The 14,073-nt window shown below is 35.9% G+C and overlaps 1 protein-coding gene across 1 annotated transcript in view; it reads right to left on the bottom strand.

Annotated features, from left to right (window-relative positions):
- Window positions 1-6,672: 6,672 nt before the first annotated feature.
- The window catches only part of PPARGC1A (PPARG coactivator 1 alpha), a 97,671-nt gene continuing 90,270 nt past the window's right edge, over window positions 6,673-14,073 (bottom strand). The window contains exon 13 of the mRNA XM_004579175.2: window positions 6,673-7,264. Within this exon, the coding sequence (XP_004579232.2) occupies window positions 7,161-7,264 (104 nt within the window). The 3' untranslated portion in view covers window positions 6,673-7,160. The remainder of the gene's footprint in view (window positions 7,265-14,073) is intronic.

Raw genomic sequence — 14,073 nt, 5'->3', positions numbered from 1 at the left:
TCACATGCTGTGTGACCAGTTTACTAACGTACTCTTCACTAGGAAGCAGGTAATTAATCATCATTCTGTGATAGGATGCACATATTCCTGCCAGCAAATAGGGAAACACTTAGAGAGGGTAATGCCCGTAAGCACCAAGAAATATTACTCATACATTTGATTAAAAGGTATAGCGATCAAGCTGAAACACCTGCTAAATAGTTAAATGTGGAATAAGCATGGCTTCATCTTCCATTGACAAGTAAGTAAGTCTTTTACATGCACTGCGAGGCTACTCTAGGGATAAGCAAGAGAACTGGTTTGAAATGAAGTGAGAAAGCCCTGACGGAGTGAAGACAAGACTAGATTTTCAACAACAGCGAAGCCAATCAAAGGAAAGTACCTGTAAATTTCCATAAATGACTTGCTGGAGGGTGGTGTGTGATAACTGTATTACCATAGCCACTTTTCTTTTTTCATCAATTAGTATTGTTAAAGAGAAGCTTGAATACAGAGTTCCTAACTGCAGCAAAAATAAATTCCCTCCAATTAAATAGTCTAATAAGCTATTTAGGATTTTACCACTTAACATTCTTTCCTTCCCATTTAATTTCAGCTTTCAGTTGGATGTCATCTTGTTGAAAATCCATCACAGAAAACTACGTGGAAAAAAAGATAATGTTGCTAAGTGCCCCTGATGTACAAAAACGAGTAGACGAACAATATTTTTTTCTCAATGACTCCAAAATTGTTCCTGATAATTCAGTTTTTTCCTCCTAGATATTAATATATAAAATACATAAAAATGGTCAATATGCACATTCAAATATCGCACTAGCTACTTGCCTTCAATCAGTGCTTTATGCATAAATTTGAAACAATACAGTAAGTGGTTTAAGGTTCCTGATTATAACAATGCCTTAGTGTGCATAGGTGCATGTAAAATCTCATGCATTTAATTTAATCATGAAAATATTGTGTGATCATTTGCTTTTCTCCTCTAAAAATTCTCTCACTTTTTTTCAGTTAATTAATCCCACTTTACCTATTATATAAGTCATGTTTATGGCAACTAACAAGTTCTAAGCTAAAATGAAATATGGCTACATTCTTACAGATTGATGGACAGAAGGTGGCATGTTGGAACATGATTCCTCAAGTTGGCAAAGGTTTTCCCGTACAACCTTGTCTTTGAAATGCCCACATTTTATGTTCACTTCTTCCTGGACATTCCCAGTGCCCCTGAATGTTGAGAATTTGCCCACTGAGCAGTCACCTGATTGCCACAGAAGAGTGCTGGAAACCAGCCCATGTGACTTGCACATTCCACATGCTTCACTGGAGTGGAGCCTCTGGGGACTCTGCCCACTTGCTCCGATCACGTGGAGGTGTGCTGAATACAGCAAGAGGGTGGAGCACGTTTAAATTAACTATGCAGTTCCAGAATAGATAACATCATCTTAAGTAGAATAAAATCACCCACTGAAGAGATGAAGCATGACACAAAGGTTTTTTCATATTATCTCTTCTCCATCAAGAAAATCTTTTCCTTCTCACTGAAATACCCCTTGTTCTTTTCCCACAACATGTTAACAGAGACCAGTGAAAAGTAATAGGTTGCTTTGTGCCCATCAGTAGAATCTGTATAGCATCTTTTCCCCCAGGGATTAATTCGGCTTTTGATTAAATCTTTCTGAGATTTAAATCATGATGTTACAAACCTCTGAGGAACTCCTCTATGAATTGTGACCTTCTTTATTACTCTCGGCTGTTTGATAAAGCACAAAGATTGATTTATAGTGGTAGTATAGTGTGTTTGAGAACAAGGAATAGCAAGGAGAATTGGAAAATAAAACTACTATAAAGTAAATAGTGTAAAAATCAGGCTTTAATTAAAGCAGTCTACAATTAATATTGAGTCCCAATTGTGCAGCTGGGAACAGTAGTATTGAATGAGTATAATAATGCTGTTAGGCAGATAAATTATATCCAATGATTAGGTAAGTAACCCACAAAAAGGAGATAAACCATAAAATGCTGAAAGAGATTTTGAAATTAATATCACAGTGTATTTAGTTTCGACAGATTTTAGATTGGAGTACTTTTCAAATGAGGTATGCATTTTGGTGTTCATCTGATATTGTTGGCCTAATTTAGTTTTCAAAAATATTTCATCATATGTATCATAAATAATGAAAATAACTTAGTGTTTTGAGGACAATATGGAATGAACACTTTGTCTCTCAGGCATGTGTCAACACAGAGCTGGCACTAACCACTTGTTCCTTAAAATCTCTCATTTTCCTTTTTCCTTAAAAGACCATATTTCATACCTTAGAAAACAATCACATTGCTGAAACATCTTTGCCAGTTCCACCCCAATGATTTAAAATGACCCGCACAATTTTTGCATTAGTGGGAGATAATTTGGAAATTAAGACTTACCACCAAACCTCAGGAGTACTGAGTCCCCACACTTGTAGATAAATGCATCATTGGGTGAGATAATAGTTACATTTTTATGGTCTATGTTCATAAAGTAATTCACAAATTTTACACTGGTATGAAGTGGAGTGTTCCTTGTGTTGCTTAGCAGATTGTAATGTTATATTGATTTTTATAAACATTACTTTCTCCTTAAGGATACACTGGAGAGAGAGAGGTGAAACAGACTGAGGCATCTTTCCAAAATGCTATACTATGCTCGGACATAGGAATAGCCACCCAAAATTAGGAGTGAAGAGAGCATAGCAAACGCACTGCCAGTAGTTTCACCATGGGCACCCTGACATCAAACTCAGCAGCAGCTGTCAGTTCATACCAGATTTGATGTGATGCTTCTATATCACACAGATCTGCATCTTGTTGCAAGTCTTAGAAAAGAATTCAGTTCATCTATAACAGAATAGTTTTCCACACCATGTAACTTTAGAGTTTTTTTTTTTCTTAGAGTCAATAGCTGGTACTTAAAACATACACTTTCCAGGCTTAAGTTCAGAAATCGAAGTAATCCATTTAATGAAGTCCCATGTCACTTTTCATCTCTGAATGTTCATTATACAAATCACCACCCCTGCCTTTGCCATTTGAAAGAAGACAGGGAAAACTACAGAAGGTACACATTATCTGAAAGTTGAAATGCGCCCATGAATATGGAAAAGCAGTGAAAGAGGGAGGGAAAGCCAGACAGGAAATAGAATAATAACAAGGGACTAATGTGTACTGATCTGAGAAACATGCCAGGAGTTGTATTACGATAAATAAGAAAAGCAGAAGTAGATTTGAAACATTCGTTTCCCTTTATTAGCTCAGTGAGGCTGATGTGTACTGCACATTTTAAAAAAATCACAGGAATTTTCATACAATGAATAAAACCACAACAATACATGTAGAATTGGCAGGTGGAAATAAAAGCCCAGCAAGGGCTGAACTAATCGCTCCCTTTCCCTCTTCAGCATAGTTCAACCAACAGTGTTACACTTTCACCTACAAATCTCAAAGCAGCGCCATCAAATCAGCAGTTCACATTATTGAAATGTCTGTCACATAGGTACAAATTTAGAATCATCACATTATATTACATGGCTATTCTAGGTCATCTATAGATCAGGTCTTAGACTACAGTGATTGAAGTTCTCGTTACAGCCATCAAAAAAAGGACACATAATCATAACCTACTGTAAGCTCACATCTAAAGGCATGAAAAGGTTTCCTTTTTTCAACTGACCCAAACCACATACCCCAATAGGGAGATGTTTACTCTCTGCTGCTTTGAATGTTGACAGCCCTACCGTTGTTCTTGGCATAGTTTAGCCAAAATTGATTTTGTTATACTGGAAGAATTATTCTGCTACATCTCTCTAAAATAATAATAAAAAAACCCCCACATTTCTAAAGCACCAGTTCGGTTACCAAAATTGTAGATGTGGTACTTACCACAGCATGAAGGCATTGGCCCGTGGTCATCTAGAAATCTTAACAGATCTATGCTGAAATTTGCCTCCAGTGATGATGAGGTGCATGTGCTCATTTGAAATTTTTCTTTTGTGAAAGAAAAAATTACCAAGAAAAATGAAAGGAACACAGCTAATAGTTTTGATGGGCTACCCACAGTATCTGCACAAGATACAAAAGCTCCACTAATTTTAGATGCAGTTCAAAGTCCATGGAGGAAAACTATCTTCGGAGTGACATTTGTCAGGCCGGAATGGGGGTGAGGGGAAGTAAATGAATCCTCAACATGAAATTGCAGTGTTGTCTTTGATATGTAAGGAAAGAAATCAAGTATTTCACTCATGTCAACAGGGCAAAAAGGAGAATGTATTTAAAATTGAATCACAAAAATTTAAAGGCAAAATAGAGAATGCATCTGGTCCTTGAACACATAATAGGATTTACTAAATATTGATTTCTTAAAAATAATTTATTGCTTTTAAAGTCTTTTTTTATTATTATTCTACAACAGAAGATACTCAAAATTCAGAAAGAAAGACTGTAAACTTTAGTTTGGTGTTTCACACAAAGTTAAAATACCTGCATTTAACCTACAGAACAACAAGAATTAGGCGGATTAAAGATGTGTTACCATTGTAACGCAGAACCTGTGAACAAGTTCTTGTTTTTCATAGTATTGTTATTGCTTTCTATCTACTTAGAAATAAGAAGCCCAAAAACCAAGCAAGCATCCGACAGGACAGACAGTGGATTCACTCAGAACACAATATGCTGGTGATAAATGTTGCAGCTATCAAAATTAGCCGCATTGGCCTGGGGGGTGAAACCCATTTTATAAGATCGCGTCGGGTGAGAGAAAGGAAAAGAACGGGTAATAGGTATATCGTGTCTTCCAGAAAAGTCATGTCAGCCAAACAGTAATTGAATCTCAACTTAGAAACTTGAATACACACTCCAAACTTTAGTGAATTTCATTCCAGGGACTCCACACTCAGACGAAATCCTGATGCTCAACATGGAGGTTTTTCTGAAGTTTTTATTGAATTTAGCAGAAGCAATGTCATCAAGAACAACATCATGGTCACGTCAGAGGCCATGCTAGTGCAAGTAGAAACAATGCTTCTGCAAAAGCTGAATGTCCCAAACGAAGCACTTACACTCCAACCTGACATTTGCCATGCATCCTAGGTAGAAAATTTTCCACTGGCTTTATTATTTTCATCATCTCATAATTTATAATAAATAGGCTATCTGCAACTGATAAATATGTCTCTTTAGTAAACAAAGGAATGAAATATCAGTATTTATACAGGATGCATAACTGTAAAAAATACAGATAAATACCATCATCATACTCTGCCAAGGGAAAAGAGATACTGGCTTCAAAGATAGTCTTCAGACACACATTAATTATTGTAAAAATCATACTGCAATTATTACCTCAGCATTTTGTATCAAATTAAAATCACAAAAATTAAAACAAAACAGCATTTTAAAAAGATTTTTGACCTCTAGTTTCAAAACTACTGTTGATAGAGAAAATAAAAACATTTTCTAATGGTTACCCATTGAGAGACTTTACATAAAATCATGATATCGTCTAGAAAAATTTTAGATGAGAAAATTTCATTCCCCTAACAAATCCAGTGTATAAAACTTCAAAGGAAAACAAGCAACAAGAAAATGTGGAAAAATATCGCAGAAGTGGTTACACCTGTAGGGGACTAGGTTATTTCTAGACAAGATGCTGAGATGGAAGCTCACCTAAGAAGGGATGGATGTGCGTAGAGCATCGTTTTGTGGTTGCACTCAACGGACACACACTCTGTCTTTGTTTTTTGTTTTTTTTTTACAATCAAATATATATAAGCAGTAAGTTCAGCTTCTAAATATGTTAGTGTACAATAATTGCTTCACCTCATAATTACATTTGAATATTCTCGATTAAGAAAAATTTAGCAGTTTTGAAAAGAAGGCTGCATTTACAGTGCATAGCTGTAACAAAAAAGAACATTGTTGTATAATATGTACATAAAATAAAAATACTCCATTTAACATCTGTAAATACTTAACTACATCAGAGAATGTAGCAATTACACTATCTGAACACATCACAGAGAGTTCTACCTAACTCTCCTTAGGACTGTAACACCGTGTCCACTCCTCAGAGAGAACCGCTGAACAAGCTGCACGCTTGACCATTAACAAGGCTGCTAAAATTTGCAGTGGAAGATCAACATTTTGGACATTTACATGGGTATTAGGACAAAGAATGAACTGCAGAAACTTCAAAATGTTAGGAAAGTATAGCATTCTGGTGTCTGCATTATTCTCTCCCACCCAGATTCCATGGCAAAAGGACAAAGAGAAAAAAAAAGAGAAAGAGTGAGAAAGGGAGTGAGAGAAAAAGAAAGACAGGATATTGGTTCTAGGAACCTATGGTTTCTTCAGGATTGTCATGTAATCATTACGTTACAAGAGGAAGCTTGCTTCAAGTTGACTCTGTACTTTCTTAAAAAATAGAGTACGGAGGCTGATGCTCAAACACCAGCGACTGCCATTTTAGGGTGGTTTCTGGTTGGTTCGTTGGTCGGTTGGTTGATTGGTTGGTTGTTGGTTTTCTTTCCTTCTTAACTGATTGATATATATAGATATAGATATATATTATATACACATATATAATATGTATATACAAATAATATACACACAATATGTATATACATACAATATGTATATACATATATGTATGTACATATCTATATCTATATATATCACAAACATTTTGAAGTTCTAGGTTTTAGGTGTGTCTTCATGGAACTGCTGCCATTTGAAGTGGTTTGCCCTTGCACGTTCTAGTCAAGTGTCCCCAGTTCCCACAGGTGCATACACACACTTCCCCTACTCCAGGCACACACACATGCACACACATACAAGCATTCCATCACCAAGTAATTCCAGGGAAAGCAAATCTGACACCCATGAATAAACATGTGCTTACTGGATAGCATTCTGTCTCTTGCCTCTTCAGCAGCTGTGTTCATGTAAACCATTGTTGTTGTTTTGTTGTTGTTCTTGTTCTTGTTGTATTGTTGCTGTTGTTGTTTGTTTTTATACAGACAGCGTGAAGGAGAAGATCCTAAGTATGACTTGCAGTAGTCTGTTCGGGAAGGACACACCGTCCTGTGAGGTATTCACCATCCCTCTGTCATCCTTCGCTAGAGAACATGTTACCTGCGCAAGCTTCTCTGAGCTTCTTTCAGTAAACTATCAAAATCCAGAGAGTCATACTTGCTCTTGGTAGAAGCAGGGTCAAAGTCATCTGAGTTTGAATCTGAAAGAAACCCAAGCCAGTTTAGATGCACCTTGTACCAATAGGCACTTACTTAAAACCCATTCCTATTCAAGACTGCCTGATTCAATAGCAATTTATCCAATTAATTTAGTATAAAGAAATAATTCCTAGCTTTCATTGCACACACACACACACACACACACACACACATAACTTGTGAGTTTTTAAAAACACTCATCTATTGATTCATTTTATATCTAAATATTCCTGGAGCAGGGATAGACACAGGAAACTTAACATGTCTTGCATAGATCACCACTTTGCCTAATGTTGCAGGAAGTCGTGCCGTTGGGTCGGATGGCATGGGTGTGTGATGAGCATTGCTCCTCGGTTAGCAAGGCTACGAGGAGTTTCTGGCTGTGTGGCAAGGCCTGGCACAATGTCTCTGGTCACCTCATTGCTGCCTCACCCCATTTTATGGACACTCAGTGACCTCTGTGATGTTTCATAGAATTCTCCTGAGGGTGGTGGTGTTGTTTTTCTGCTAATGTGAAGTGATTCCTGAAACTGGTATAACACCTCAAACTGATCAATCATGTTATGACAAAAACAACCTTAAAGCAATGACACACATACAATAGTACAATTGAGCCCACAATGTCTCAAACATCCTGTTATGTGTCTATCTTTGTCCTGAAGCTTGCCCTAATATAAGTAACGTTTTTCTTAAGAAACAGCTTAATAGTATCTTGGAACAGATTGCAATCATGGAGGTACAAAGAGTTTGTTTATCATGCGCTTTTAACTGTTTCAACACATGAAAAGATGCATTTTGATTTCTCACCACAAAAAACAGAAAGTATATGGGGCATCTTCTAAAGGGAGACAAATATGAACCCCTGCCCCCAAAATGGCTTAACATTTCTACCTTATATTGGCACTTATATTTAGGGAAAGGAAACAATTTACAAAAACTTCTATCTTCTATTGGCACTCATATTTAGGGAAAGAAGACAGTTTATAAAGATAAAAAGAAGGGTCTTTATTGTAAAGGCCCTCTATAAAATGGCTGAGTTGCCCTTTAGCAAAAGAACAAAAAACAATTGAATCAGCACTAGGTGAAAGTGGTGGTAATTAATGCATGATTGATTATAAGATTTAATAAAGAATCTCTGCTATATGCTTGTATAAATTCCTTTCATTTATGAGCTTTTTCTTTTAATTCTGTACTCTTGATATTTTAAGTAATATTAGTTAGTTTATGTTTAGTGAAAATCGATTTTGGATATAAGTAAACCACTTGTTACTACGTAACTGCATGTGCTGCCAACGGTGGAATTCCTGGCTTCAGCCAGGTCACTGCAGGTTTGAATGAGTAATAGCTTGCTGAAAATATTTTCTCTGAAGTAAAATAATGATAATATTTTATAGGATTATTTTTGTAATCATTCTTTTATAATGAAGTAAAAATGAAACAATTGGATGTTGTGCAAAAGCCTGTGATAATTTGTCTATAAATAAAGAAGGCAACTTTTCTGAGTTGTCCATTACGAGCATCATGCCATAGTGGTCCATGTCTCCTCTGCCTCGTCTTGTCTACTCACGAATCCACACATCCTTTGCAAGCTATCGAGTCAGCTGGAGCAGGTCTCTGGTGTGATGTGCCAGCTGCTCTTCCTCTTTGAGGCAGGAAGGATATATGAACCAGCCATCTCCAGTACTTTTGAGCACTCCAACAATGGGGGTGTAAACGCTGCCCCCCCAAGTTGGAATGTCTAGAGAAATACTTTATATCTCATGAAAGTACACTCCACTTCTTTACTCATTAACTGAAGAGGGAAAATATGCAGGTATCAATAATATGATATCCTTTCTCAGATTCTCCAGCTGGTCCAAGAGACATAATTTGCCAAGCTTTGCATTCTGCTTAAACAGTTCTTAACAAAACGGCCGTGTTTAAACAATATTGAATTCAAAGTGCAAATTCTGAAAAACATTTCTGATTTTCCTCCACTGACATCTCACAAAAAACTCAGATATTTCTGTCAGTCTTATCAATGAGAAATGGTGGCACAGGTGTAGAGTAAAAAAATCTGTTACAAATACATTCTTTTTTTTTTTTTCATGATACAGTTCCATCGACACAAAGATTACCCCTTCTTTTGAAATAATATATTCCAAGGTTATAAATGTGCTTGTTGTTATTAATAACTCTACAAAAATAGGAATATTCACGTTTTCCTAAACTAAATTATAAAAGAAATGCTTAAAGCAGAGTGTAGTAGTGGAGAACAGAAAGACAGCCATTGTAGTAACAAACTGCTTTGCCAGAAAAAAATTTCAATGTCCCATGCTCTGTAACACCAGCCCAATTTTCTTTCCTCCAAACCTTAATTTATTTTCATCATCCTGCATTTAAAATATAGAAATTGCTTCATTTCTTACTCTCTTTTACAATTGCCATCTCTGGTTCCTGTTTTTATTTTTTCCAGTAAAAATCAACAATAATTACAATCTTTCTCCAACAAAAGATGAGGACAAAAATGCCCCCCTGCTTCAATAATGTTGCCACTATTCAATTGATAAATTACAACAAAGTCTCACAATTCTTTACATACAAATGAGCAGCTTGCTTGTATTACTAAGACCTCATGAGCAGCTGCTCAAAAAATGTTTTGCAGAGAAGAAAGAAAAATCTATCTCATGACTAGGGATTAACTTAAACTTGGAGTTCCACTTGCATGACAGATGAAGTTGGAAGACTTTCTCAGTAAGGACAGCCTCTGTCATAAGTCAGCCTAGTACCATTACCTACACAAAAACAGGGACTGTTGGTGCAGGCAGTTGTACAGTTGCCCCTTGGGATACTCTGATCCTTTCTGGAGAAGTTGGATTGGAGTCTCAGCTCCCATTCTCAATCCAAACTTCTTGCTAATGTTGACTCCATGAGAGTCAACAGGTGAGGAGCCAAGTGAATGGGTCTCTTCAACTAACTTTTTGGTTCCTAACAGCATGCCAAAACCCTGAGTTTTGCAAGCATTTTTAAGTTCATTAGCAGATAGCAGCTCTCTCTATCCTTTTCTCACCCTTACTTTCTCAAAATAAATTATTCTTAAAATGCAAATCAATGTATACACATATCTCCCTTTGGAAGGAATTTGGAGACTGTGTAAAATTTCTGACTGAATCATTCTAAAGGAAATTCAGCATTTCAGTGTCTTTAATTCCATGAGCAAATATTTTTTAAAAAGCAGTTTCATGACAATTTTTTCCCTGTCAAGTTTTGGTGCTCAAATGTCTATCTACTTACACAGGCATACTGTCACCTAGTAAGCACCCAGAAACATTTTGTCCCAGAAGAGGTATTATTATCCCTTGCATTTTCTTAGGCACTAACACCCTCTCTACCATTTTATTTCCCAACAATAACAAAGTATTAGAATACTATTCAGTATAATGGAAACTTTATAGGAATAACTCAATAACCAATCTGCTTCAAAAGAACTTGATGCAAATATTAATACTACATTAACAAGAATAAATTGTATCACATTAGTATTTCTAATACCTGAAAAACTACTGACATGTTATGTATTCAAATTACTATTTGTTGAGTGAATGTATGAATCTCAGACACTAGTATATTATTAAAAACAAGAGTGACAATATTTGAGTTGGATCTGGGAATGCTTTACCAATGAATGCAAATATAGATGTGAAGCTACATGTTTCTATTCAGGATAGTGATAACATAAAAACTTTCTATAAGTTACTAACAAATTTGTGATGAATATGTTATTTATACCATATTTATACACATATGTATAACTAACTCACATTGAAAAATATTGCATTCATAAAGATGATCATTCTTTTATTCTAATGCAATAAGTTATAATTTCTGTGTTTTTTGTTTTTAATACTTCATTGAGGCTTTTTAGAAACAACCATTGCTTGAAAGAAAGTAAATAGAAATATGTAAGATTCACAACAATCAGAACTCAAACTTTTGTTTATCTCAATAACTTTGATCAAGTTTCTTCCATTTCTCTAATTTATAAAACTGGCTGATCAAATAAAACTGGAAGCATTATGTTTCATTATAATATGGTAATGAGGAGTAACTAGTCTAAATAGTAGAGAGAAAAAAAAAAGCTAATCTGATGGGAGTAAATTGAAACAAAAAGTTGCTTTCATTTGTCCAAAACGTTCAGTCATTTTGCTGTCTCTGTAACATGAATCTCTGTCACACCATTTTCACTTTGCTCCTGGTATACAGGTAGACTCCGACTCCCTCCAAGAATGCTGGATACTCTAATATTCACTATGTTTAGTGCCAATTCGTTTCCTGAACTACTGAGTGTGAGAGACAAGACATGGGAGAATTCTGAGTTCCAAAGTTGGCCTCCAGTGTTGACGTGTCCATTTTCAAAAAAATTGTTAAGTTTTAACTTCTCATGGCCATCATTTTAGATTGTAAACACCTACCATTTATGGAACACCTATGATATGTCAAACTCTGTTAAGAACTTCACACATTTAATCTCAAAAATCATTATAATGGAGTTTACTACTAAACAACAAGGAGCTAGGAGATTTGAATTGTTTCTCTAAGGTCAGAGGTAAGCATATTTTACATAGAAAGCTGCAAGACTTAAAAATTCAGAGCTTCTTTGAGTGCACCAAGCCCATACTCAGGAAAACTGCCTGTCGTGCCAAGGTAAAGCTGGAGGGTAATGGCAAAGCCTATGCTACTACAGTGCAGGTAAAGCATGCTTTTCAGAGAATACAGTGCAAGCTTAACAATAGGGATGCTCCTCTTGCTGTTGGCCAGGTAAGGAGATAAGGAGAAGAGCAGCATCCTCTTTAGCAATATTTCAGGGATGTTCCATTCAATTTGGAAATACCATCCAATCCTCCCTTGACCAGTGATAAATTGCAATCCACAGGTCCCTCTAGGTAGCTTATTTTAAACTCTAGATGTTTTGAGAGACTAGAAACACCCTGGCCTATATCACTGAAGAAAATAAGTCAAATCAACTCAAGACTTCAATCTGTCTTGACTGTTTTTATCAGCTAACATTTGAACAAATGACTTGCCACATTTTATATTTTCCTCCTTAGGCCTCTATCTCTCTAACAGTCAACTGCCTCTCCCCTCCTTCACACTATCTATTTAGCTTGTGAAGTGAATTATAGCATATTCCCTCTGAACAATGCACATCACCTATATCAATTACTCCAGGAAGACATCACTTCGTTGGAGGGGAGAAAAGAAATCATTGTATTTGATATTCCTTTCTTTACACAAAGCCACAGTAAGTACAAATAGATTTCTAATAATGCTGAAGAACATTTAAATGCTAATTTAAATTTAATTTCAATTGACTTAAAACTGTCACATCATACACACAAGATATTTGTTACTTGCCGTTCTTTCTTCACAGAATTTAAAGGTTTATAATGCACACATCACACAGGATATGACATGTAAAGGGCCAAAATTAAAAATGGAAAAATTAAGATGTACTACACTATCCATAATATCAAAAATTAAAGAGAATAATTCCTTAGCTATAATAGAATGATGAGTTATAATGACACCATTTGTCAAAAATATTGTACACTCTTTCAAATATGTGAGGCATTATTTTTGCCTATTCTTGCACATGTTCGTCTTTGGGGAAAAGAGAGGGACACAGATTTACAGAGCTGAACAGCAATTCAGCCTTTAGATATCCGTGATCGTTGAGACAAGGCCAGATCTGAAGCTGGGAGTTGAGATCCTTAGCACTCAACTGCTTGGGCTGTCACCTGCTGCCTTCCAAGATGCAGCTTCCAACAAGCTGCAATTGGGAGCAAAGCTGGGACTTGTATCCCATGTGGGAATTGGGCAGCATCTTAACTAGTCAATCCAAATCCCACCTCTGACAACAATTTCTATTGTGTCAATCCTGATGGTAAGTGAAGAAAATATATACATATGCACACAACACTTTAAATAAAGTTCAGACAGAATGGAATTAAAGGTGAATATGGTGCAAAATAGTTTAAAATGTATGCATGGTTGTATTCTAATCCATCTTTTTCATGACCTTTTGGGAGACTGTGTGTGAGTGTGTGAGTGTACACTTGTATGTGACCTTGGTTATAAGAAACTCAACACTGTAAGTCCTTGAAGACAATTCACTGACTGGCAACAACTCTGACAGGCTGTTGGATGATTTTACTTATCATTGAATTTATTTCTTTTATCTTTTCCAAACTTCACTCTTTAAATTTGTATGACGTTTCTAATAAAGAAAACCCGATGTATATGTATGCTTTATATCCTTATCTATTAAATGGCAATGATAATCATATCTACCTTTGAGGATACTTCTGATAATTTCATAAGAAAATGCTGACAATATGCTGGCATGGTGCCTAGCACATGGAAACCGCTGACGTGTAACCAGGCTTTGTTTTACTTTTCGGTGCATTTTTTTTTCTTTTAAAAAGGTAAATATAATGTAAGTCAACATGTGACGTTTTATTTGCTCATCCCAATTTGTGTACCTCCCGAATTTGTGAAATAATGTGGAAAAAGAACAAAACTTTGGCATATTCTGTTCCATAAAAACAATAATAGTGAAGCTGTAGTTTATACAAAATCATCTGGGACAGGCACAGAAATAAATATAAGATAACAATACACACAAGAACATAAAACAAAGACATGTAGACATGCACAATGTGTCGGCGCCTAAATTAAAACAACACACAAACACACACATCCAAGCAGAGAATCTCCGCGCCTGGGGAGTACAAAGAACGTATTTCTGCCCCTGATGACCAAAACCTTGGTA

Source organism: Ochotona princeps, chromosome 11 (genome assembly GCF_030435755.1).
Source record: "Ochotona princeps isolate mOchPri1 chromosome 11, mOchPri1.hap1, whole genome shotgun sequence".
NCBI lineage: Eukaryota > Metazoa > Chordata > Mammalia > Lagomorpha > Ochotonidae > Ochotona > Ochotona princeps.
This window is presented reverse-complemented; position numbering and strand designations above follow the sequence as displayed.